Below are 27,666 nucleotides of genomic sequence, written 5' to 3'. Positions count from 1 at the left end.
GAGCTCAGAGGAACCATGTCTTGTCTTGGTTTCAAAACCAAGCTCAGAGGAATTGTGTCTTGTCTCGGTTAAGGGATTTTTACCCTGAATCTCAGAGGCGTGTCCTTACTCTTTTCCCAATAAATGATTCTTTATATTCTCTGTATGTTTCAGGTCCTTCCTTTTCGGTAACCTAATTGTGTGGTAACATAAAAAATATACTCACCCTGTTTGCTGTCTGGGAATTACCGAAGACTTGGAGAATCCTGTCGACTACGCCAACTGTTGTGGGAAATTCTTCATCAGAGGAGCAGGACACGGTCTTGTGCAGATTCAGTTTTATTGAGCTCAATAAGTCTGACAATGCGTGCTGGGTCTGCCCCACAGAACAGACAAACCGCAAGGGTTTCTCAGTTCTTATATACAGTCAGAAGAAAGTTTGTTTCACCACCTGAGTGCTTCTCCTGTTCTTTGATACGTAATTACTTCTTGTCCTACTCTGTCTTGCTCTAGGTTCTGTCCTTTGATATGCAGCAGACATTGGTCTGGTTTATCCTGTTTGTGGGTGTTGTTCCTGTTTTTAATTATGTAGCATTAAGCCACTGGGGCTGCTAAAGCAGGTCAGCTTTATGGCATCTTAGTTTAACTTTTGTTTGAGGCTAGATTAACAGACCCCATCAACACCTCTCACAGTGTGCTTAAGTGGTGATACTGTGATGCTGGATAAGTGAGATATATACACATGTCCCACTTCAGTTACAATGGACTTCACGGGGCTCCTAGGAAGATTCAAAGCTTTGCCAATCTTTTTATAACCTTCTCCAGCTTTTCTCCTCCTAACAACTTTATCTCAAAGCTCCACAGGCAGCTCCTTGGTCCTCATGACAGCAGGACTGATCTGATCTGCTGTTTTAGTTGTGAGACCTCACAGTCAGTGATATTTATTGTGCAATTTATCAAGCAAGTGAACACCGGTGAACTTGAAAGGAACACAGGTGTACCTTGTTAACATAATTTAGTGTGACCTCTCAAGATAATTGACCCAAATTAGGTTGTTAAAACAAAAGGAATGAATACTTATAAATTAAGTAATTTTCCATTTTTATTTAATAGATGACTTAAGAACTATAAATATTTAATTTCATTTTAACATTATAAACAATGGGGCATGAATACTTTCTGAAGGCACTGTATATATTGCTTGTCTTGTTAAAAAAATAGTTGCATTGAAAAAAATGTCTATTATAGAATTATTGCTAATTCATACGATATCTTGTTCTTTATTATTTACCCTTTATTGTATAAATATTTCTTGTATTTGATATATATCCTCTCTGGGGAAAATACACTTTAGATTGTGCAACAAAGACTTTGAGCTTTTGTTTGTAGAATTTAATCAGCTGTGTGACTTTTTTTCCTTAAGAGTGACGGTTAAGGATCTTAATCTGTTTTATACACATTCTGTGTATAACATGGTAAGTTAAAAGCTGTAACACAATTACAAGCTTATCCAATGAGAACAGTCTTAATTGGAAAATTAAACAGGACTAAAATTAACATTCCAAGACTATAAGGAATTCAATTCAATTGACAATGAAATTTATTCAATTTAGACCTCATTCATTTTAAAATTGAATAAAACTAAAAACATTTTATTATACACATAAATTAAACTCTGTGACAAGAGCTATTTCTATTTTAGTCAATCATAAATAAGAGTATAGTCATAATTTAATTGACCAGATGAACTCAAAAGTGGGTGAGTACAAAGTGACTGTGACTAATAGATATTTTAGTAAAGTAAAGGTTTGTTCCATGCTGAAAAGAGAAGAAAATAAATGTTTCGGCTGTGGAGCCTTCTTCGGATGTCACATGCCTACTTGCACTGAAAGACATTTTAGTTTACTTGACTGATAACTGACCTGGTGACTAGATTGGTGTTTTTAAGTCACCCGACTGGAAAAAAAACCCACTCTTTACTGCAGCGGAATGGTTTCTCTCCTGTGTGAATGCGCTGGTGCATTTTTAAGTCATGTGATTGAATAAAACTCTTCCCACACTGACTGCACCTGAATGGTTACTCTCCTATGTGAATGTGCTGGTGAGATTGCAAGTGGCTTATCTGACTAAAACTCTTCCCTCGCTGACTTCAGCTGAATGGTCTCTCTCCTGTGTGAATGCGCTGGTGGGTTTTTAAGTGACCTGACCGAATAAAACTCTTCCCACACTGACTGCAGCTGAATGGTCTCTCTCCTGTGTGAATGCGCTGGTGGGCTATTAAGCTACTTGACCGACTAAAACTCTTCCCACACTGACTGCAGCTGAATGGTCTCTCTCCTGTGTGAATGCGCTGGTGGGTTTTTAAGTCACCTGACCGAATAAAACTCTTCCCACACTGACTGCAGCTGAATGGTCTCTCTCCTGTGTGAATGCGCTGGTGGGCTATTAAGCTACTTGACCGACTAAAACTCTTCCCACACTGACTGCAGCTGAAAGGTCTCTCTCCTGTGTGAATGCGCTGATGTCGTTTTAAGTGGTGCGAGTGACTAAAACTCTTCACACACTGACTGCAGCTGAACGGTCTCTCTCCCGTGTGAATGCGCTGGTGGTTTATTAAGTTACGTGACCGACTAAAACTCTTCCCACACTGACTGCAGCTGAAAGGTCTCTCTCCTGTGTGAAGGTGCTGGTAGGGTTTTGAAATGCTAGACTGACAGAAACGCTGCTCCTCCCTGTGCCATAATGGCAGTTTGTCCACTCCATCTGAGCAAGGCCTTGAGTGATTCTTCCTCATCCTTTGATCGTGCTGTGGTCTCTTATTCTGAAAATGCTCCATGGAATGATCTTGCTCTGTGTGGTGAAACTGAGATTTGTTTTCTCCACCTTGTCCCTCAGTGTGCTGCTCAGCAGTGTGAATCATCTGGGGCTCCTTCTCCAGCTCTCTGAGACTAAAACCATCCAGTTCATTCAGTTGTTCCTCTCTTTGCCGAAGAACAGACATACTCTCCAGTTCATTAAAACTTTCAACAATTTTCTCAGTAACCAGATCATTAAACCTGTGTGTAAAGTCATCAGATACTAAGGGATCATATGGTTGTTTGAGACTCTGCAATGACAGTCTCTCCACTTGAACAGAACAAGGCCTAATTATTATCAAGCCCTGTAGGAGCTGCTGTTGCTCCTCCCTGTACTGACTCTTCTCAGTGTGCTGTGACTCAGTATTGTTCTCTTCACCAGGTACATCAGTCTGCTGCTCTGCAGGGTCAATCAACTGGGGATTCATGTCCTGCTCTGTAAGATTAAACTCACCCAGTTCTTCTTTGTGCTCTTCTACAGAGAAACAGCCTAGTTCATTACAAACTTGCGTAATATTTTTTGAGTACAGATTATTCATCTTCTCTGTAAAATCATCACATACTAAGAGTCCAGGTGTCTCACTCTCAGACTCCATTTTCATCATGGGCACAGAGTCCAGAACCTCAACAATCTGTCTGCTCTCTGTGTGCTGCTCACTGAGAGTCTTTTTCCCTTCTGGAGCAACGAGCTCTGTCTCCTGCATCAGACTGGAGCCCCACTCCTCCGCACTATGCTTCTGTTCAAGAGGAGCCCTTTCCCCAGCCTCAGAGAGAGCACTGGCCTCTGAGCCTGTAAACACAGAACAAGATAAAATCTTTATAATAATAATAAAAAACGTTATTTTATATAGCACCTTTAAAGGTGGCTTCTCAAAGCATTTTACAGAATGCCAACAACAAAAAATACACAAATAAGCACGATGAGAACACACAGTTAGAGGAGACAGTAGATGGTGGTACTAAATACAGTAGGAGCAGAGGGGTAAAGAACAGTTCAATGAAGGGTCTTCTAAAGAAGAAGGTTTTGAATCTGGATTTGAAGGAGTTTAGAGAAGGTGACTCTCTGATATCCTTAGGGAGAGAGTTCCAGAGCTAACAGGAGAAGGCCATGTCACCCATTGATTATAGACGGACTGGGGGACAGATAGGAGACCACAATTAGAAGAGTGAAGGTTGTGACGTGGGGAGTAGGGTGATAAACCAGACAGGTACTGAGGTGCCAAGCCATGGAGAGCCTTATAGGTGAGCAGGAGGATTGTTAAGTCGACATGCAACTTGACAGGAAGCCAGTGCAAGGACTCCAGGATAGGAATAATGTGAACACTTCTTCTAGACCTGGTCAGGATTCTGGCTGCCGAATTATGGACATACTGGAGTTTGTTCAATGTGGATTTAGAATCTCCAGAGAGTACAGCATTACAGTAGTTGATTCAAGATTAGACAACACTTTTCAGCCACAGTTAGTGATAACATAGGGCGTAGTGGAGCAATATTTTTGCTGCACATATGGGTCAAACGTCAAATAGCATCCCTAAGTTTTTCAATATAGACTGAAGCTCAAGTATAAGATTATCTACAGATAGAGTTACAGCATTGGTTTTATAAAGTTGATGGGTGGTGCCAATAAGCATGACTTCAGTTTTGTCACAGTTAAGATGAAGGACATTTTGAGTCATCCAAGATTTTATATGGGAGATGCAACTAAATAGAATAGAGACAGACACATCAGCGTCAGGTTTGGTATGAATGTATATTTGAGTATCATCAGCAAAGTAGTGATAGCTGAGGCCATGTGATCTAAAAAGCTTTAAACCACACACATGCGTACTAGTACACTGACAATCAATTTGGGTTGTTTAAACATAACGGAATAAGGGGGTGTTCTGATTTAGCTTTGTCAAAACCCTAACTACCATGTAAAAAGTAAGTCTACTGTAATAATATCACAATCACGTTACATTTACTTTAACAGTGCACTGAGAGAGAGGGGTTAATACAGACACATTGACTGGACACTACAGTACATTAACACTGCACTGAGAGAGAAAGGGGTTAATACAGACACACTGAATAACTGGACACTACAGTGCATTAACATTATACTGAGAGAGAGGGGTTAATACAGACACTGACTGGACACTACAGCACATTAACAATGCACTGAGAGAGAGAGGTAAATACAGACAATGATTGGACATAACAGTACATTAACACTGCACTGACAGAGAGGTGTTAATAGATACATACTGACTGGACACTGCAGCATATTAGCACTGCACTGCACTGAAAGGGGTTTATACAGACATGCTGACTTGACACTACAGTACATTAACACTACACTGAGACAGAGGCATTTATACAGACCGTACATTAACAGTGCTCAGAGAGAGGGGGATAAATACAAACACACTGACTGGACACTACAGTACATTAACACTGCATTGAGAAAGAGAGGAATTAATACAGACACACTGACCACACATTACAGTAGTTTAAAACTGCACAGAGAGAGGCAGGTTAATACATACATACAGACTTAACACTACAATGCATTAACACTGCACTGAGAGAGGGGTGAACACGGACACATTGACTGGACACTACAGCATATAAACACTGCAATGAGAGAGAGGTTAATACAGACACTTTCTGGACACTACAGTACATTAACACTGCACTGAGAGAGAGAGGGGTTGATTCACACACACTTACTACACAGTACATAAACAATGCACTTAGAGAGAGAGAGAGAGGTTAATACAGACACACCGGATTAATATTCCAGAGGAGTTAATACAGACACAGACCCTGGAGGACGGTAATATCTAAACCAATCAAAATAATTTTTATTTACACAATCATTAGTTTAAATAAAAAAAATCTAGTCCGATACAACGTGAATACAATATTTATAAATGTTGTTTCCTAATGACGTTGGATTACAAATTGATTCAGTGGAACAATTGCTGAATGTGAACGAGGTGTTTTCAGCACCGTAACCGGACAAAACAGTTCAGTTTCCAATAAAGAATCCCGTTGCTACATCACACAAGTCTTTCCCACGTCACTCTGCATCTCTCCACTATACTCTCACCTCTTTCGGAAAGTTTATTTGATGACAGTTTGATACTTTGTTACTTTGTTAGATACTTTGTTAGAATGCGTACTGATAATGAGAATGAGAATGTTCACTATTGTGAGATGTTTTCTTTAAAATAAAGTTTGTTATTTAAAAAATCTCACCAGTGAGTCAGTTATATACACTGGTTTTTAACACACACACACACTCTGACTTCATACAAGTCACCACACTGACCTGACAACATTTCTTCTTTTATTTCTGCAGTGACTTCACAGAGAAGCGTGTGTCCAACACGATCTGTCTGTCCCTGATCTCCTCTTGCTCCCGAATCCTTCTCCCACAGCTGAAATCTCCACTTCAGGCTCTCGTTTTCCTTCTTCAGCTGCGCCATTTCACTCCCGACACTGTCCTCCACACACTGTGTGATTTTAAATACGGCCCGTCTCACCAGAATCTGGGAGACGCTGCGGAGTTTGTCTTGAAACTCGTCCTCAGAGTCAGAAATCCTGTTTCGGAAAACTTCTGAAACTTCATACACGATCGATTTGAGCAAAACCTGCATGAAAGAGTCAAGCTGGGTTTGCAGATTTAACAAGCACTCCGCCATCCTTCTTCAGAGTCGGTCAGAAACAAAGGCTCACTTCCGAAGTTTAAACAGAATAGCTTCTTTATTTTTATTCTTCACAGATCCTGTTCTGTTCAAGCATGAACACAGCCGACGAGACGTTACATATTCAGAACCTGAAGTCTTTAAAAAATAATAATGAATAATGATAAGAAAAAGATTCAGTCACCCACACGTGTGTGAAATACATGCTGTGTCGCGCAGTATGATGACGTCATTCTTTAGCGCGGATGCGGCTTCAAGACAACCGAGAAGCGGAGCTGAGAAAGAGGAGTTTCTGCAGCCGGATATAAACTTAACTGCACCTCCTAGCGCCACCTAGTCAAGAGGAGTGAATCACCTGCGACCTTCGCCGTTCGTAACGGAACAGATACATTTTTTTGCCCTTTCACAACCCTCCTCCCCAATGAAAACGTCTCAATCGGATTTTTGTTCTACATCTCCCTATGCAGGTTTTTGGTTAAAGAAAAAAAATGCTGTCGTTTTCTTGCCAACTGGCAGTATTTCTCCTGCACCGATAAGCAAGATTTCTATTTCATATTTCACAAATTGTTTGAATTTCTTGAAAAACAAGTGGTTCCAAGATAGGAAATAAATACTGTACTTGCATTTAACAAAATCAAGCCCTATGTGATTGTCCTTAATGATACATTCTGTATGACAAGACAGGAAGAAAGTCACCTCAGGATTTTGGACACAGGATGTCACTTTACTTTTTAACAGTTTCAATAAGACCGATGAAAATTGTTGCCCTGCTTTTTGTCGTAAATACACAAGCTCTTTACGTCATGGGTCGGAAATAAACTGCATGAAATTAGCTAAAGCAACAAAAAGCAAGCGCCACAAAGAGGACAAACATTTGAGTTTATGGTGCAATATTATCTCGTCTTTAAAATAACTTTAAACGCAGTTTTTTTTCCTCTGTGGCTCTAAGGCTTTCTTATTTAGCTGTACTGTTTTATTTTACATATTGTAAAAAAGTCGCTAAATCATACGAACCATAAAAATTCCAATTGTAAACAAATTACAAATTTGAAATTATTCATATTCCTGAATTTTAAACCCATGGAGTATTCATACCTTGTCTTAGTATTTGTGAATTTTACAGAGCTCCTTTTCAAAAACTGTCTGCAGTCTTGTTAACGTGTTTTTTTAAACATTTTGTTACATATTATTAGCATTTTAATGTATTTTTAAATTATTTGTAATCTCTAAACCGCCGGCACCCAGGCGAACTGGGTTCGACTTCGGGTATAGGAGCGCGTCTGTTGCCTTTTGGATTTCAAAGGAGCAGCTCAGCGCAGAAGAGAGCCCTGTAAAACAGCATGCGGAGTGCAAAAACGTGTAATAATAGTCATCGCTTTGGTGTGTTAAGAGAGGAGGGGAGGAGTGACTGGCAGAGAGTGCTGACCTTCAAAAAAAGGACTCGGTAAATATATTTCCACATCCTGAAGAGGAGGTTATCCCCATTTCTCTAGTCGGAACTCTATTGCTAGAGAGCTGTAGAATGTGGAGTCTCCAATCCTGCTCTGGGAGTAGGATGTACTGTCGTTTTCGTAGCGTGGTGGTTATCGCGTTCACCTTGTTTCTTTGGCCTTCTGACAGGCATGTTTTTTTTAAAGAAACTACTGTATAAAAAATAGAGAGGAACTAAGCTACCAATAATGGTTGCGATAATGAACAATGTTTTGCTCAAGCAATTTCATACTATAATGTGGCACGTATTAACTGCGTTCATCTGCCCAAGTGCCTGGTGAAAATACATTGAGAGCAGAGTCCTTGATTCATCTACTAAAGCAAGGAAAGAGATTTGCTTCTTGATAATCTTTAGCTGGACCAAATACATGCATTGCTATTTAGTGCTAGGTAACTTAAGGTGATTAAAGATGAGGGGAACCTTGTGTAAGAAAATGACATACACTGTGCCCAACAGGGGCTGGAAACCACGACGCTGGGATTAAGAGTCTCAGGCTCTACCGATTGAGTTAGTCAGACACCGACGCCTGATTGGTTCTGCTGTCGTCACTTTGAAGAGGTAGCTGGCTTATAATTATGTGGTGATCAGGATTCTAGTGTCTCTCACGGTGTGGTGTGTTGACTATTCAAAACAGAGCAAATGTCAGTAGTCATTGAAATTAATGGTTGTTATCAAAAGCGCTTAATTCTTTCACACAGTAACAGATACGCATATAACGTCGGAAGGTCCTCATTGTGTTTTCTGTGTCCGATACTGGCAAAATGCCAAGAGGCAGCAGGCAATACAAGAAATAAATTTCTTAAAGTATTACCCGGGTCACCCTGCTGAAATTGAAGAACACTAACCGCTAGACCATATGGGAGCATGCAGCCTCGTCATTTCGTGCATAACGCAGGCAAAGTGTAATTTCTGTCGCTACAGCGCGCTTGTTAGAGAGCTAGCTGGCACCCGGATCACTTACTGAGAGTCAGTTGAAGTACAATGTCAGGATTTTCCGGTTTTCTGAGATCACAGCCGTTTCTACGCAGGAATGAGATAGCATGTGTACAGTATGTTGGAAATCTTAGTAATGTGCAAAAATAATAAAACGGTTAATATTTTTGTACAACATACCTTTAAATAGGTGTAACTGAATATCAATGGTGTAGCGAAAGATTTAAAGCACACTTGATAAAAAGTGATATACTAACAGTATGTTAAAAAATCTTAGCATAATTTAATACGGTAAAAAAGTTTAAAATGAATGATCAATTATTAATTTCTTATCATGGGTGTTGTTTGTGTTTTATGCAATTTATATTAAAAACAATCATTTAGAAATACATTCAAAAGACAACAATATTTTTATAAAAATATATATTTTCAAAAGTCAGCAGAATGCACAAAACAATAAAGTGATGTAACAGAAAATGCTCACACAATTTGTTAAAACATTTTTTAAAAGCTCTAATATTCACAAATACTTATACAAAGTATAAATATTCCGTGGGTTTAAAATTCAGGATTATGAATGCTCAATTGCTTATAATGGGTGTTTGTGTTCTATACCTGAACCGATAGAAACACCTATTTCTCTACAAGACATAGAAATAATGACTTAGTAAAACAGAGCACTTTTGCTGGAACATCATTTAATCATAGGATTTGATTGCTTGAAGATGGGCACACTTTTCCAAGGCTTGTCACACTGTCATTCCATGAACCCATTCCAGCTTCTCATAGCAAAACGTCTACTTTTTACTACTATAAGAACAGTGATGCACAAGAAATATTTAGTTATCTAAAATATTGTAATAACAACAGGGAGCTATTGGCCACTCTGACACAGTATATCCAGGTGGATGCTGCACATTGGTGGTGGTGGAGGGGATCCCCATTACTTGTAAAGCGCTTTGAGTGGAGTGTCCAGAAAAAGCGCTATATAAGTGTAAGCAATTATTATTATTATTATTATTATTATAAACAGCACAAACCTTCTGCCATACAGTATGCACTTCTCCAGGACCAATTTCAGCACACGATGATCCTCGGTCAAATGAAAACTTTAATTTATATCACATTGGCTTCTGGAAAAGCAGTTGATCTGACATCACATTTACCGCAACACACTTCATCCTCACTTTGAGTGTAATCTTGGGATTTGAGCACAGAAGTGAGACACATCCCACCCCATAAAGGACTTGAGACCCAAATTCCTGTCTTAAAAGACTAATAAACTTCCACTCAGACACACTTTTTATATCTAAGTTCTCTGATTGACTATCTTCACCTGGGTATTGAGCCAATCATCTGGTCCTGAGACTTAATAGGCTGGATTTGAGTGTCTTTCCAAAAGATTATTTAAAAGCCTCACTTATGCAAATAGTGACACTCTATCTTTTCTTCACATATGAGATTTTAAATATTTTAGCACTTTCCTCTTCACCTGCAACACAATCATCTATCTATAGTAAGTGGTATCTTTGCATCATATTTCACCATGGAAAGAAAGATCAAAGGGTTTTGGCAGAAGAGAAGGAGCTCTCCTCGCCCGTATAGGAACAAGCAATCTTGGTGTTATTAGCACCACACTCTAACCAACTGAGCTAACTGGCCATACAGAAGAAAGTGCTCTCTGTGCAGCATAAAAATTTAATTTAGAGATTTTTTTTCCTACTCTGAATTGAAACCCTCCCAATTAAGTGTGTGGGCTCTCTGGAAGTGGACAAAATGGTTTTAGTAATTGATTTTCTATCTATTTTTCTATCCTCTTAGGAAGAGGGCATGATTGCTCACTGTGCGGCATAGAAGGTGTTTTAGAGCTTTTACTAAGAATTGAAACTCTTGCAAATACGTGTCCTTACTTCCTGGAAGCGGATACAAGTGGTCTGAGTTGCTTTATTGTGAAGTGACTGGAACAATAAAAGAAGAAATGGACACAAAACTGGAGATGTCAGGTCAGTGGGGTGACTTGTATGAAGCCAGTCTTTAACTTCCTCACTGGTGAGAATATAGTGGAGAGATGCAGATTGAAGTGGGAAAGACTGAACTGTTATTTTCTGGTTTTGGTGCTAAAAACATCTGTAAATAACAGTAACAGGACTGAAAACACCATTTCAAACACAATTACTGTATCAGTATTATAGAACTCAAATCATTCAATAATATTTTGCATATTTTATTATAGTGTTGATATGTAGAAATACATTCTGTTAATAATTGCTAATTTCATTTAATTTGGAAAATTCCCCAAAACCAGGCAACCTAACATAAAAGGTTTAATACATTGTTAAAGATCCAGAGTGAAAGTATATAGAATATTGTTTTACACAATCTCTTAGTGTTTCACAAATTATATTTATTTTACAGGTGGCACCATGGTTAACATTGCTACCATGCAGTGCTGGAGCTCTGTGTTTCATTCCTGACCTGTGCGCTATCTGTGTGGAGTTTGTAAGTTGTCCCCCATGTTTCCATAAGTTTCCTCCAGGTGCTCCAGTTTCCTCCTAAACTCCTAAAACATTCTGATATTATTTTAGGAAGTGAGCTTAAAAGGCTCGTTCTTTCATGATCATGAGTTTTGTAATGTCAGTTTGTCACACCTATCAAAGTGTGTATTGTTTGAGCAAACTTTTAACTCTCCTGTGTTCCTGTCATTTGAATCCAGATGCTTTAGTAGATGTCTGTAGTTATAACATTTCTGAAGTTTTAGATTTTGGGATTCTGTGCCTTCTTGTAGGGAAATTTTAATACCAGGTTGTCTCATGTTGTGTCTGGTTTTGTCTACAGTGTCCTTTGTGTAGATCAATTTATATGACTAAGTTGATAAACATTTACATTTCCTCTTTCCTGTGAGGTGGATATTATCATTGTGAGTGGCCAAGGGCTCCTTAATTTTTTATTGATACTTTTAATATCATACATTAAAAATAACACGCAGATAAAAATGGTTTTAAAAAGTTTATTGCAAAACATCTTTTTAATAACATTTATAAAAAAATGTTACCATCAAAAGTGGTACATTCAGAATTGAACATCAATGAATGGTTTTATTTCTAATTTCTAAAACATCAAAATATAAAAAAAGAAAGACTGAGCAGAAATGGGATGTTCAAGCCTCCCTTTTCTAAAACACAAGCTGCAGGTGCTGTAGACACAGACACCGAGTACAGTGTGGAAACAGTGGAGTGAAGTGAACTCAGGTCACAGACAGTGTCAGTGTGGAAACAGTGGAATGAAGTGGACTCAGGTCACAGACAGTGTCAGTGTGGAAACAGTGGAGTGAAGTGGACTCAGGTCACAGACAGTGTCAGACAGTCTCAGTGCTCAGAGCTGCTGTAAGACTGCGTGACTCTGTTGGTGGAGCTCTTCTGTGTCTAGACGTGCAGGAGGAGCTTCTCCCAGACAGCCCTGTCAGTCTCACAGCACCCATCCTCTCCCTGAGACTCGTCCCCAACATCATCGTAGTCAGCCCTGTCAGGGGCAGAGACTCAGAGGGCAGTGTGGGCAGGACCCTGTCCACTCCAGGGCCAGTGTGGGGGACACCTGAAACAGAGACACAGAGTCAGAGACAGGCAGTGGACAACTGATGGACAGGGACGACACTCTAAGCTGATATTTTTGGTTTAGCAAGTCATTAAAATTGGACCCATCAATTTTTAATCACGGGTACAGTATGCATTTTTTTAATTGTATATGTGCGATTTTAAAATCTATAGGAATTAATTGCCTATAAACAATGCTAGAAATAGAAAGTATCACAAAATTAATACTTGAAATACGGTTTGTCAAATGAATCAGGTATTGAAATAATATTACAAATTACAAATAGGGGTTATGAAAATGGTGAATATCAGAAATGACAGAGTAGATAAATTAATAATTAAAAAAATCATAGCCCCCACCTTGTAAAAATTGTTAAAATTTTGCTAAGAATATACCCAAGCTTTTGGTATAGTTAAAGGCAGATTAGTTCTTTGTTCTTTGGTACAGCTTTGGGAAAACAAGTAATATTTCAGACACAATGAGTTAAATATTTGTTAACAATGACAATACTCACACTAAACAACACACAGAAGAAATGTACAGCACACATGAATTGTACAAATTTAGGCAACTACTTCCTAACCACCCAGAGAAACTACAAAGTGTCACCAAGTATTTAACTTTTACAGAACACCTACACAGGCCAAAAGAAGAGATATACAGTAGCCGCTTTTTTAAAAATCAAAGAGAATACGACCTACAGTTAAATTTCTCTCTTTATGAACCTGGATGCTACAAAATCAATATACAGAACAGTTGTTACAATCATTTAGTCAAAAGCCTTGAATAGGACATTTTTTAAATCAAATTGTATTTTTTAGGAAGAGTTGATGGTTCAGTGCAGATTTCACTTATGCTTATGAAGTTCCAGTGCTCTAAAACCACAGTGAAGAAATACTTTGACAGTATTTTCTGGACTCATTCTTTTTGCAGTCAGAGAACAGAATTCCTGGTCTTGGGGAATCCAGAGCTTTGCTCTGCCCAGACCTCACTCTCTCATAATAGATCAGCAGCTGATCAACCTCAAACATCTGATTGGCTGGGTATGTCAGTATTTGGGTTTCAATGAGACTCTGATCTATGAAGTCTAACCTTGTACCAGTACAGTCTCTCAGCCTGTACTGGCGAATATTGATCCCAAAATGCCTGATGCCCCCTTATCTTGAATGAGAGTGGCACTGACATGGATTACTGGGAGTCACCTTCCCCATTACTGAACCACCTTGCCCACACTGAGCCCCCTGGCTGAAGCCCCCTTTACCTGAAGCGGGGTCTCCCTCACTGTCCCCCACATGACTGTACCCAGATTGTGTATCATCAAAGAGGAGTCTCCCTGTGAACAGAAGAGCAGGTCAGTAATGTCTCTGTCATTCTGACACAGACTGGCCTGTCAGAGATCTCTTCTCTTCCAGTTAGTATTTATTTGCAGATGTGAAATTAGGTCAAGACTAATTTCTAACGACAAAGGTTAAAGCAGGCTGGTACAGGGTGTACTCAATCTTATTAATAATAATTCACCTGACACAGTGTCTGGACTCTGGAGCACAGTGATGGCATCATCATAGTACTCTGGAGCCTCTTCTTTCACAGAAGACATTAGCTCTCCTAAAGCACACAGAGCACAATGTCACTATCAGTCATCAAAACACTGTTTCATCTAAAGCGCAGGACTGCTGGAGCTCATCATAACACACTGATTAACTAAACATCATGTTATGACTAAAACACCAGACTCTTAAGTACAGGTGATCAGGGAACCTGATTTCCTCTCCTATTCATTTCTGTCATAAATTTAAAATTAATCCTAGATTTTGTCGTATGAATATATTTGGACAGAGAGCAGTAATGTGAGCCCCAAAATCCAGACTCAGTGTGATGTACTGTGCAGTGCACAGTGAGAGGAGAGAGTCAGACTCACTGGGATTGGTACAGGGTTTCTCTATGGGACTGGACTGAAATAACTCACCTGACAAGGCATCTGGGCTCTGAGGTACAGTTACAGCATCATCATAGTACTCTGGGGCCTCTTCTGTCACAGGGGACATCTTCTCTCCTGAACCACAAAGAGCACAGATTCAGTGACACATATCAGAGCACTGAGCCATCTAGAGCACCGGACTGCTGGAGCTCCTCAGAACACACTGATTAACTTAATATCACAAAGGAACTAAAACTCCAGACAAGTACGGGAGATCAGGGAACCTGATTTCTAATCCTATTCACCTCAGTGATATATTTCAAACAATTCCTAAATGTTAAAATAAGATGTTGAAGGACATCAGGGGAGAGAAAGGTTGGTTGTATTTGGAGAGAGTGGTGATGTGGACACTATGAGCAACTGAAGAGGAGCAGACTGAGTGTGCAGGGCTGAGATCACAGAGAAAGAGTCAGACTCATGTGACTGGTGAAGGATAACACAGACTCCATATTCAGAGGCTGAGATCAAAGAGAGAGTCAGACTCACTGAGATTGGTGCAGAGTTTCCCCCGTTTGACTGGACTGAAGTAACCCACCTGACAATGCATCTGGGCTCTGAGCTACAGTTACTGCATCATCATAGTACTCTGGGATCTCTTCTTTCAGAGAGGGTATCGAGTCTCCTGAACCACACAGAGAGACAGAGAATTTACACTTCCGGACTCAGACTTACTTTGACCATAGAGCTGCAAAGTTACTGTAGTGTGATTTTAAATGTTTTGTGGAGTATAGTTAAGCTATAACTCTAGGGTCGCTGATTTATCTGATCTGAAAGGCAGTTTTTACAGCATGCTGTTCCCCAGTCTCCTTTTCTATCAAAACCAATTAGAGCAGCACCTTGTTTACTACCCCAGTATTGACCAGCTATAGTTTTGCTCAGCATCTGTGATCTGCCGAGATAAGGCTAGTGTGAGGCAACACTGAAGAGCTGGCTTTATAACGTATCAAACACATGTGGTTCTATTTGTATAATTCAGGATTTTCTACATATGTTCTCTAAATGGCGTCCTGGTTTGAGGTGAGAGTGAGTACTGGACTGAAGACCTCCTCACTCCCACACTGAGCCCCCTGACTCCATCTTCCCTCACCTGGCACTGGGTCTCCCTCACTGTCCTCCACATCATCGTATCCAGAGGGCAGCTCATCAGAGAGGAATCTCCCTGTGAACAGGAGGACAGATCAATATTACCTGCAGTCAGACAGCAACCACACTGTCCTCTACTGGAAGAGAAGCCAGGATGTGAGTTTGTGTCTATAAGGCAGATCCAGAATCGTGCTGTGTTGATTTTCTTCACTTAGTTTGACACCAGTTGAGAAAGTAAACTCTACAGGTTTAAAACTAAAAAATACTTTTTTTATAAGGCAGCCAAGGGATAGTGATGTGATCATTTTCTTTATCTACCTTAACACACCTCTTGAGAAAACCAGTCAGAAACCAGGATGGTTAGATTTTCTACAATTTTTAAGTCCTCAGAGAGGGTGGAGATCAATCACACCTGAAGACTCTCTCCACTCACCTCTCCTGGGGGCACTGTAGGTTCCCTCTCTGGCCAGTTTGTACTCTATTTCCTCATAGATGGCATCATGATAAGGGGCGAGTGCTCCCTTAGATAGGGCTGTGTGAGGAAACAGACACTCAGGGTTAACATGCAGGGAGCAGAGTACAAGATCAAACATTGACTACTAAACCTTCTTTGGACATTTGAGCACATAAATGTTATGCTTCTGGATTTGCAAATTTCCTGATATCTCCATCTGTAATTGTTGATAATCTTTCTTAAACTTCAAATGGTTTTCTCTACCAGGTTTATTCCTAACGGTAATTATATAAATATCAGTTCCATGTGAGTGACAGAACTGACCACTAGAGGTCACTATGTGGATGGAGAGTTCCCTACCTACCTTTCCTCAGCTTCCTGTTCTGGATCAGCTGCCCCACTAACAGAGCCAGCACCACGAACAGCAGAGCCCCCAGCAGCAGGAGGACCAGGGGCGAGGCAGATAGACCTCCCAGCAGCTGTGTCTGGGGTGTTGTCCTGGTTCTGCCTGAGAAAGGGGGAGACAATGGATGAACAGGGACCAGGAGAGGTGCTCTTGGACTCATGTACGCTTTGACAGATGGAATGTTCTGTCCTCTGTAGTCCCTTTTTTCCTCCTGCCAGGGTGAGCTCACGGTTACCTCAGGTGGAGGTGGTGGTGGTAGGTCCCAGTTGTCGCCGCCGCTTCTCCGTTTCGCTGTGTTGTGTTCAGGGCAGTCACGAGCCCAGTGTCCCGTCTGTCAGTCATATTCAGGCCTGAGGTGTGTGCCATGTCAGACAATGGCTGTGCTAGTTTTGCATACCCGGGTATCCACGCCCTACAGTAACCTGTGCAGCCTAAGAAGGACATCATCTCCATCTTGGTGCGGGGTTTTGGAATTTTTTGGATACTGGAGCCACGCATTCGTTACTCAGAGATACCTAGGCATTGATTTAAAACAGCATTGTTCGTACCACCCTCAGAGTAGAGGAGCAGTGGAACGTATAAATGGGACCATAAAGAATAAACTAACAAAAATGATGGCTGAGACAGGAATGAATTGGTTGACGTGCCTCCCATTGGTCTTGATGTATTTAAGGGCCAGGCCACATTCCGCTGCCTGCACCAGACCAGGACCTCTGCCACACCCTCCAGCCAGGAGACTGGATTCTGGTGAAAGACTTCAGGAGAAAGAAGTGGTGTTCACTCAGGTGGAGGGGACCGTACCAGGTGCTGCTGACCACTGCCACTGCTGTGAAAGTCGCGGAAAGGGTTCCCTGGATTCATGCTTCCCACTGTAAAAAGGTCACAAACGAACTGAGCAAAGTGCAGGAGTGATGTCTCCACAAGGACAGATGGGGACCTGCTTGGGACTGATGTGCACAGCCTTTTTTCTTCTTATGTGGCCTGTCACCACCGAGAAAGAAGAGGAATCTAAACGCGAAGCCTCTTTGTATACAAACTGGCTGAATGAAACTGATAATGAGGGGGATATGAGTAATTTGTGGTACAAATTTATAAATCATACTGTACAGTTAAAGAAATTTAATGCATCTTGTTATGTATGTGCTTTGATGCCTCATTCTACAGCCTCAGCCATGCAACTTTTCCCCCGACCAGTTGATAGTCACATTTCTGAATGCATAAGTCTAGTGGCAGGATTTCCAAAGCCAGATCCTAGATCTTTTCCCACCTTCACCATAACGTATTTGACCTACTCAAAGGGGCATCCATATGCAGCCGGCCTGAAGATAAATAAGTCTACTACAGTAGCATTAGGCTTTGTTTCTCCCAGAGACCCAGCAGTGCATTTTGCTATTCACTTCAATGTTACCAGTAAAAAAGCAGAATGTCCTCCTTTGTGGGATTACCTAAAAAATCACATTACCTGGACTGATTCTCCTGTTAACGTAGCAGTTTACCTGCCTTCTAAGGTTAATCACTCTTATTGCTATGAGAATAAAGGTCGTGGCCCCTCAGTAGGAAGAACAGGAGGCTGTAGCACCACGGTTACTAACCATACTTTATCTGATGGAACTATGGTTTTGATGGATTGGTATTGGCAATGTGGTGCAGAAGTTTATGATAGCCTTCCTCCCCAGTGGAGAGGAGTGTGTGCTCTAGTCACGCTACACCACTCCATTCTCATTGTCCCAGTAAACTCTTACTTGTTAAATTCAATGAAGCCCCTTCAGAGGGAGTCAAGGGTTAAACGCGCTCTCAGTTGGGCTGACAGATATGGTCCAGATATTTCTAAAGTACCAGAAGACCATAGACTATTTACTGCAGCTGAAATGATTTTTTCCTCAGGACTGAGTATTCAGGCAGTAGCTAATGCCCGCTGGTTACAAATTACTCGCTATGAAATGTACTCGTTTATTAACATCACGTTAGAAGGCTTAGACGCTATCAAACAAGAATTAAGGGGAGTTAGATTAATGGCACTTCAGAACAGGTTCGTGCTGGACCTACAAAATGCAGCATCTGGAGGAGTCTGTGCTTTAATAGGAGACTCCTGTTGCACATTTATTCCAGCAAATGACAATGATTACGGAAATCTTACGCTTGCTATTCAACATTTGAAAGAACTGAGAGACAAGGTGGACAAAGAAAGAGGCATTAAAGATACACCTGCTTTTCTCTCTTGGTTAGAATCACTATTTGGGCCGGGGGGAATGTTTTTTTTCAAGTTACTAACACCGATTATAGTAGCTGTGATACTTGTCTTCCTGTTTTTGTGTTGCTGTTCGACTTGTATTATTCCAATGCTTCGAAATATGATAATGAATATGTTTGCGCATCAGTATGTTCTGATAAAAACGGAAGAATCTGAAGTATGGGAGCCTCCTGGGAGTCCATATGAAGAATCTAACTTTTAATCATTTTCAAGAATAAAAAGGAGGGAATTGTAGTGGAAATCTAATGAGTTAATTGATTCTTAAAAATGTAGAGAGCTTTGCAAAAAAATATATTGGTGCTTTTAGATAATATTTCAAGGATATAACTGCTATGCTACAGTACGTGCAGAATTTTAGAAAACAGTTCGTCAACAAAGTACACTGTTTAGGTTAGTTTAGAAGACAATGTACCAAAACAATATATGCTGTCTGGGTCATTAGAATTAGCTGAAAGTAACTGATAAACTTTCAATAACAAATCTAGTGTTTTTCTCTCGCTCTATGAGGTAATTTGTTTTCTTTTAGAGAAAGGGGAAGTTTTAGAAGGGACCAAGTGCTGAACTTTTTTTACAGCGCAACGTCTTATAAAAACCCTGTACTGCTTGTAACTAATTGAGTCTCTGATGCACTTTGCGAAGTGGCAGCAGGGCTCCCAATATTGCAATATTGAAATAAAGACCTTACTCAGGTGAGAACTCTCTCTTGTGGCTTCCTTGATAGTTAAATTTCCACGACACCTCCCCCATTTCCCACATGGGGCTATGATGGTTCAGGATCAGGTGCGTAGAGGAAAGAGAGGCACTAGATCTGCAATGGGAATCTGAAAACACTGATCTTCACCCTGAGAGAGGAGAGGAGACATTACAGCTACACTGGGAATCTGAAGAGACAGAAAGACAGGAGTTATCACTGACAAGGAGGATTTCTGTTCACCTGTACCTGTTGCTGGACTGGATGTTGGCTCTGACAAACCTGTAAAAGAGATACGAGAACTGTCATTATTTTGTCTTTGGTTTTATAGCAAGCTGAATCCAGAGTGGTCTTAATAAATTAAAAATCTTTACATGTGTTCCTTGAGGTCAAATGTAGGATTGCAGGATGAATGGTGTCTTGCTCAGAATTAAAGTCTAGTGCTGTTCACACACACAGGGCTACACAACATCCCGATCTTCTGACTGATGATCTTAAGATATTAAGCAGTGATAGAATATGTGTAACAGTGTATCTTCTCCATCAATCTCCCACTTTGTTCATCTACAGTTCTAAGACTCTCCTCACCTGTACAGGTAACCCCTGCATCCTCCTTGTGTCGACAGTCACTCTGATTCAGTCCAGAGTGACAGCAGTCCCACAGGTGAAGCTCACTGCCCCTGCAGTTCACCTCGTCCAGCCAGATGGCGCCACTCCCTGGTCCGAATGAGGCCTCTACTGCTGCACTCACTGCGTCCCCACAGCCCAGCTGTCTGCAGACCACCTGGGCATCCTGCAGGTCCCAGGGGCCCTCATACCGCAGCTCCACCCGGCCAGAGGAGTTAGTGTCGAACTCAACTTCCCAGAGAAATTTCAACCAAAGGAAACTACTGAACATCCCAGACACTGCTGGACCTCACTACACATTACTGAAATAAAAATACTATCTTTTTCACCATGTCTGTTCATTTTAATTAACAGAGGAGGATAGGCTCCCCCTTTCGAGCCTTGGTTCAGGCCGGGAAATCTGTAAAGCTGCTTTGTGACAATGTCCATTGAAAAAATACAAATAAAACTAAACTGTATTGCATTGAATTTTCCTCAATAGGATATATTTAAGCACTCCAAATGCAAACCATATCCACGTTGTGGAATTCGAGAATATGGATGATTTTTTTTTTCATTCGTTTACCTGAACACAGGATTCTCACATCCTCCTTGTGTCCACAGTCATGCTGTCCCCACCCTACTGAAGGACACTCCCACAGAGACGACTCGTTCCCCATACAGCCCACCTCGTCCAGCCAGATGGGTCAAGTTCCCTGGCTGAAGGAGGCTGGCACTGGGGCACTGAGGGCCGTCCCACACCGGAGCTGCCTGCACACCACCTGAGAGTCTGCCAGGTCCCAGGAGTCATCGCAGACTGTCCCCCAGGAGCCATTGTGATAAACCTCCAGCCTCCCAGCACAATCGCCTCCTGCTCCAACCAGCCTTAAGGAGCGCTGGGCTAGGAGAGAGGCAGGACCAAATGATAAAGACACATTCGTATAAACATAGTAGTTCAGGTGGGTAGCTGCATCAGCATGCGTAGGCTGCAAAGGAACAATAGGTTTATTCCATGCTTATTCCATGCTGAAAAAAAGAAGAAAAAAAACACAACGTTTCGGCCGTGGAGCCTTCTTCAGGTGTGAATTTCTATAAACACTGCTGATACAATTACCTCCTACCTCATCTAGCCTGAGGGAGTGCTGGGCTAGGAAAGAGACATATATATCATTATGGCTGGAGTGGTGTCATTCAAGCTAACGTTGACTCTTAAAAAAAGTTAGGAGTCTCAAAAATATTAGTTTACATATCTGCAGAACTGGTAAGCACAGAGGAACAAAGTGAATCTTTTGGTTTACTCAAATTACCTCCTTATTAGAGTTGTCATCAGACTAAATTCACAGGATAAAATATAAACAAAGAGAAAGAAGAGAGAGGTAACTGAAGGAAGGAAGAGAGAGGAGGCATGTCAGACAAGAAGAACTGGAGATAAAATTCTAGTTAAATAATGTGAACCTTGTTTAAGAGACCTTGCAGTCTTGTAATTTAAGAACATTAAAACATTTTCAGGTTTCCTTTATTGTGCAATCCTCAGGGTAAAGGCATTCTCTCCTAGTTGGAGGTTTAGAATAGAAAGTAGATTTTCATTCACTTTTCGGCATTACAGTGCCTTGCGAAAGTATTCGGCCCCCTTGAACTTTTCAACCTTTTGCCACATTTCAGGCTTCAAACATAAAGATATAAATTTTTTATTTTATGTGAAGAATCACCAACAAGTGGGACACAATTGTGAAGTGGAACGAAATCTATTGGATTTTTGAAACTTTTTTAACTAATAAAAAAATGAAAAGTGGGGCGTGCAAAATTATTCGGCCCCCTTGCGTTAATACTTTGTAGAGCCACCTTTTGCTGCGATTACAGCTGCAAGTCGCTTGGGGTATGTCTCTATCAGTTTTGCACATCGAGAGACTGAAATTCTTGCCCATTCTTCTTTGCAAAACAGCTCGAGCTCAGTGAGGTTGGATGGAGAGCGTTTGTGAACAGCAGTTTTCAGCTCTTTCCACAGATTCTCGATTGGATTCAGGTCTGGACTTTGACTTGGCCATTCAAACACCTGGATACGTTTATTTGTGAACCATTCCTTTGTAGATTTTGCTGTATGTTTGGGATCATTGTCTTGTTGGAAGATAAATCTCCGTCCCAGTTTCAGGTCTTTTGCAGACTCCAACAGGTTTTCATCCAGAATGGTCCTGTATTTGGCTGCATCCATCTTCCCCTCAATTTTAACCATCTTCCCTGTCCCTGCTGAAGAAAAGCAGGCCCAAACCATGATGCTGCCACCACCATGTTTGACAGTGGGGATGGTGTGTTGAGGGTGATGAGCTGTGTTGCTTTTACGCCAAACATATCGTTTTGCATTGTGGCCAAAAAGTTCGATTTTGGTTTCATCTGACCAGAGCACCTTCTTCCACATGTTTGGGGTGTCTCCCAGGTGGCTTGTGGCAAACTTTAGACGAGACTTTTTATGGATATCTTTGAGAAATGGCTTTCTTCTTGCCACTCTTCCATAAAGGCCAGATTTGTGCAGTGTAAGACTGATTGTTGTCCTATGGACAGACTCTCCCACCTCAGCTGTAGTTCTCTGCAGTTCATCCAGAGTGATCATGGGCCTCTTGGCTGCATCTCTGATCAGTCTTCTCCTTGTCTGAGCTGAAAGTTTAGAGGGATGGCCAGGTCTTGGTAGATTTGCAGTGGTCTGATACTCCTTCCATTTCAAGATGATCGCTTGCACAGTGCTCCTTGGGATGTTTGAAGCTTGGGAAATCTTTTTGTATCCAAATCCGGCTTTAAACTTCTCCACAACAGTATTACGGACCTGCCTGGTGTGTTCCTTGGTCTTCATGATGCTCTCTGCGCTTTCAACAGAACCTTGAGACTATCACAGAGCAGGTGCATTTATACAGAGACTTGATTACACACAGGTGGATTCTATTTATCACCATCAGTCATTTAGGACAACATTGGATCATTCAGAGATCCTCGCTGAACTTCTGGAGTGAGTTTGCTGTACTGAAAGTAAAGGGGCCGAATAATTTTGCACGCCCCACTTTTCATTTTTTTATTAGTTAAAAAAGTTTCAAAAATCCAATAGATTTCGTTCCACTTCACAATTGTGTCCCACTTGTTGGTGATTCTTCACATAAAATAAAAAATGTATATCTTTATGTTTGAAGCCTGAAATGTGGCAAAAGGTTGAAAAGTTCAAGGGGGCCGAATACTTTCGCAAGGCACTGTATATTAGTGAGAACATATTCTGTTCATTTAGGATGCAGGGTAATTCTCTGGTTAGCCTGTTTATACATCATAGAGGATTTCAGATTATAGAGTTATAAGGGAAAAATGTTTTATATAACAAGGGGTAAACTATGGATTTTTACCCTGTCTTCAAACTAAGTGTCTGTAGAAAACCCGAATAGAAATAGCTATAAGTCCATTAATTCTGACCATTCTGAGGCTTAGAGAGATATCATTGCTGTTTGGGGCAATGCTGAGCAAAAAACAAGTTTTTGTTTAATCTTCATTGCCTGCATGTCAGTCAAGTGCAGATCAATCAGATTCTAGCAATCAGTTTGTAAGAAGTCTTCTTTTTTACTGCTTAAATCCTATATATAGCCTCTCTAGCACTGCCTATGTCACTAAGACATATGAGAAATATGATGATTCAGGTTTAATATCCAAGGGTTTAGCTTCAATTCAAGCCCTGGTCCAGGCCTCTACTGTCTATACTTCACAAGATATTGCACCCCAAGATGTTTAAGGGCACTTTCTTCCAGGCGGAAATTTCCCCTGGATTCTGTGACAACCTGAGACTCCATCTCCAATGGATTTGTTAAGATTATGTCACGAACACGGACTGAAATCCATGTCAAATCTTGTAGAAGACCCTATGCGATGCGGTAAGAGCTAGAGAAAACAGGAGGCGTGGTAAAAAGGAACACACAGGGGTTTAATAGTGCACAAAATAATAGTGACAGTCCGTGAGACAGTGTACGAGGAAGAAAAAACGGCATCCGAATCCAAACGGGTCCAAAGGCAGGTCAAAGCACAGTCCGAGAGTCCATCAACTAGAAATCCATCCTGGGACGCAACAAAGTTAAAATCCCCGGGAGGGGGGAGCACACGGACAAACAAAACATGGAGGTCCAAGGGAGATGGGGCGAGATCCTCCAGATCCCGGGCCCAGGAAGCGGGAGGTGTCGGGGATGAGGCCTATGCCCTCAGGAGACGGACGTAGGGTTTCCTGGTGCTAGACGGGCCTCGCGACATCTTACCCTAATGATGAGCCCCGAGGACTGGAAGAGCTGGTCTTAAATAATAACACTAAAAGGGTACTGTCACGGACGTCCAAAGGGACTAACTGTGGGGAGCAGGAGAGCGGAAAAAGACCCATATGCGTAGCGGCGAGACGGGAAAAAGGCCCGGGCTCATTAGTGCAAAGAGTTCAGGAATGCTGTATAGAAACCTATGCCCTCAGGGAGCGGACGTGGGGCGCCCTGGTGCTAGGTGGGTCTCAGGACATCCGAACCTCAATGCTGAGCGAGGACAGAGTGCAAGACCCGGAAATATATAGCCCAAGGGAAAGAGAGGGACAGGAAGGACAGCAGACCGGAAACTAGGGACAGGACAGAGAAGGAGCGCCCTCTGGCTGCAGAGGGCGTGACAGTATCCCCCCCTTCATGGGCGGCTCCCGACGCCCAAACAAATAAATAAGCTGCACAGCACTGGGGGGAGGAAAAACCTCATTTAACTGAAAGGAAACCTCCGGGAATCCACGGCTGAGAGCTACCCTTTCCTCCGGGGTAAAAACCTTTATTGGGTGGAGAAAGGGGGGGTAGAGAAGAGCTCTGGAGACTAAAACAAAAAAGTACACAAGCACAAACACAACAGGCAAAAACCTGGGAAAGACCAGGGAGACAAACCACACAAAACAGATAGGAACCAAAAACAGGTAGGAACCAAAGTTCCGAGACACAGAGAGCAGGGGGGACCAAAAAGGAGGGGAAACCAGGAAGAAAAAAAATCAAAACAAAAGGCAAAAAACAAGAAAAAAAACCCCGGGGGAAAATACCGCAGACTGGGCAAATGGCACGTTCACATTCTAACGCTGATATCGGAGTGGACAACCTGAGGAAAGCCAGACCGAAGTCCGCTCACAGACACAGATGCCCGGAGTGATATCCAGCGAAAAGAATGGAGGAACGGCAAATGGGCACGTTCACATTCTAACGCTGATATCGGAGTGGACAACCTGAGGAAAGCCAGACCGAAGTCCGCTCACAGACACAGATGCCCAGAGTGATATCTAGCAAAAAGAATGGAGGAATGGCAGAAAGCTTACCATTCTATCACTGATATCGGAGAGAGCAAGACCAGGAAGAGCCAGGCACGAGAACCCGCTCCAGACACAGAGGCTCGGAGTGATATCCAGCAATAAGAATAGGCCAGCCAGTTCAACATTCAATCACTGATAACGGAGTGATCTACCCGAGGGAAGCCAGGTACAGGACCCGCTCACAGGCACGGAAGATCGGAGTGATATCCAGTGATTAGAATAGAGGAACTGAAAAAAAAAACAGCCCAGAGAACAAGAAAAAAAAACTGCGGCAAGACAAAAAAAAACGCCGCTCGCGGGGTCAGTAGGGGGCTCAGCATTCTGTCACGGACGTCCAAAGGGACTAACCGTGGGGAGCAGGAGAGCGGAAAAAGACCCATATGCGTAGCGGCGAGACGGGAAAAAGGCCCGGGCTCATTAGTGCAAAGAGTTCAGGAATGCTGTATAGAAACCTATGCCCTCAGGGAGCGGACGTGGGGCGCCCTGGTGCTAGGCGGGTCTCAGGACATCCGAACGTCAATGCTGAGCCAGGACAGAGTGCAAGACCCGGAAATATATAGCCCAAGGGAAAGAGAGGGACAGGAAGGACAGCAGACTGGAAACTAGGGACAGGACAGAGAAGGAGCGCTGCAGAGGGCGTGATAGTATTAGAATTTGTAGTCATGGTCGAAATAATAGCAGCAGCAGTAACAACAGTGGTAGTTGGATGATCCAAGCAGTTAATTCAGAAACTACAGTATTACACATTTATACCCTATTTTCTAGGTATGTTTTGTAAAGTGCTCTGGATTAAATGGCACATTATAAGAAAAAATGATTGATTGATTGACTGTGAGAGTGAAGTCTGGTCGAACTCGTTTGTCTAACAGAACTGTCCTGTCCACAGATGTCAACAGAGGTGAACAGAGAAGATGTCCAGACCCACCAGAGACTGGAGACAGGTTCGAGAGTCAGGCCCCAGACCCAGAGAGCTGTGAGTCCACTGCTGTTCTAGTTCATATTATGCTTCTTCCTCTTCCACCTCCTCCTAAAATTAAAACCCATTGCAGTAACAGGGCTCTGCCATCCTCTCTTGGGGAAGAGAAGACTCTACATGACAGTATGTGCGTCTGTGTGTGTGTTTGTGTGTGGGAGTGTGTGTCTATGTGGTGTGTGTGCTTGTGAGTCTGGTCCAGCCATTGTCTGTAACAGAAGTGTGTCTGACAGATCAGGAAGGAGGTAACAGGAGACTCAAATGACACAGGATGTGGACCCCAAAAACAGTGAGTCTGCATTTTTATTATTATTATTATTATTATTATTGTTATTATTAGTATTGTTATTATTATTAGGATTGAGAGGGTGTGAGAGACAGGGGGTTTCAAACTCCATTCCTAGAGGGTCCGTCTCCTAGTTTTCTGTCCAGATCTCGGTTACAAAGTTTATCCATTTTTTTAATTAAACGAAAAATTATTCTAATTCCATTTTACAGGCCTAAAATATTTAACTGTGCCTTGAACGTTTTGAGTCTTCAACAGTGAGAGACACTAAAATATATTATTGAACACATTATTTCCACATCTTACTAAGAAAATAATTAGCTTAATTGTTTAATTGGCTAGCCCCAGTTCGAAAGAAAACCTGGAGATGCACTTAGCTCTCCAGTGACTGGAATGGGGCTTGAGACTCCTGGTCTAGGAGAACTGGCCCACCAACAGGCCACAGCAGGGATGCTGGGGATCATGAAGCTGGATAGCTGAAGGCTGGACACTGCTTCTGGTTCGAGGACGACAGAACACTGTGATTTAGGGTCATCTTGGCCCATGATGATGATGATGAAGGTGTGTTTGTGTGCCTGGCTGGAGAGGAAAGGACAAGCAGGGAGAGGGGCTTCACACCGATGCCTGGGGCAGATCCCAAAGAAACGTGAGTATTGGCTTCAACAACATGGTTGGGTAGCTTGTTCCACTCCCCCACCACCCTCTGTGTACAGTAGTGCCTCCTGTCCTGACTATAGACTCTCATCCAGCTGTCTCTTGAGATAAACCAGGGAATCTGCTTCAACAACATGACTAGACTGCTTCTTCCACACCCCCACACCATTCTATGTAAAGAAGTGCCTCCTGCTGTCCTGCTCAGTTTTAAATGCTGTTTTACTACTGTGTTTAATACTGTTTGACTAAGAAAAAGCCTGTCCCAACACACATAAACTTGGTCGGCTTCTACTGGTGAGACTAAAGCAGTCAACTTGCTGACAGGTCTCAACAGAGACAGCCGTGACCCTGAAAGGTCAAAGAGGGGCCACCGATACGCTGAGGTTCTGAGCAAAGAATCTTCCAGAGTA

At 41.9% G+C, this 27,666-nt stretch overlaps 1 protein-coding gene across 1 annotated transcript in view; it reads right to left on the bottom strand.

The window, feature by feature from the left end:
* The window catches only part of LOC138243427 (scavenger receptor cysteine-rich type 1 protein M130-like), a 359,441-nt gene extending 335,164 nt beyond the window's left edge, over positions 1–24,277 (bottom strand). The window contains exons 1-3 of the mRNA XM_069199028.1: positions 24,268–24,277; positions 20,794–20,912; positions 19,994–20,189 (exon numbers count right to left, since the gene is read on the bottom strand). Coding sequence (XP_069055129.1) covers positions 19,994–20,189; positions 20,794–20,912; positions 24,268–24,277 — 325 coding nt within the window. The remainder of the gene's footprint in view (positions 1–19,993; positions 20,190–20,793; positions 20,913–24,267) is intronic.
* Positions 24,278–27,666: the final 3,389 nt, after the last annotated feature.

Source organism: Lepisosteus oculatus, chromosome 14 (genome assembly GCF_040954835.1).
Source record: "Lepisosteus oculatus isolate fLepOcu1 chromosome 14, fLepOcu1.hap2, whole genome shotgun sequence".
NCBI classification, from domain to species: domain Eukaryota; kingdom Metazoa; phylum Chordata; class Actinopteri; order Semionotiformes; family Lepisosteidae; genus Lepisosteus; species Lepisosteus oculatus.
Note: the sequence above shows the minus strand (reverse complement) of the source record. Positions and strands in the feature narration are given on the sequence as shown.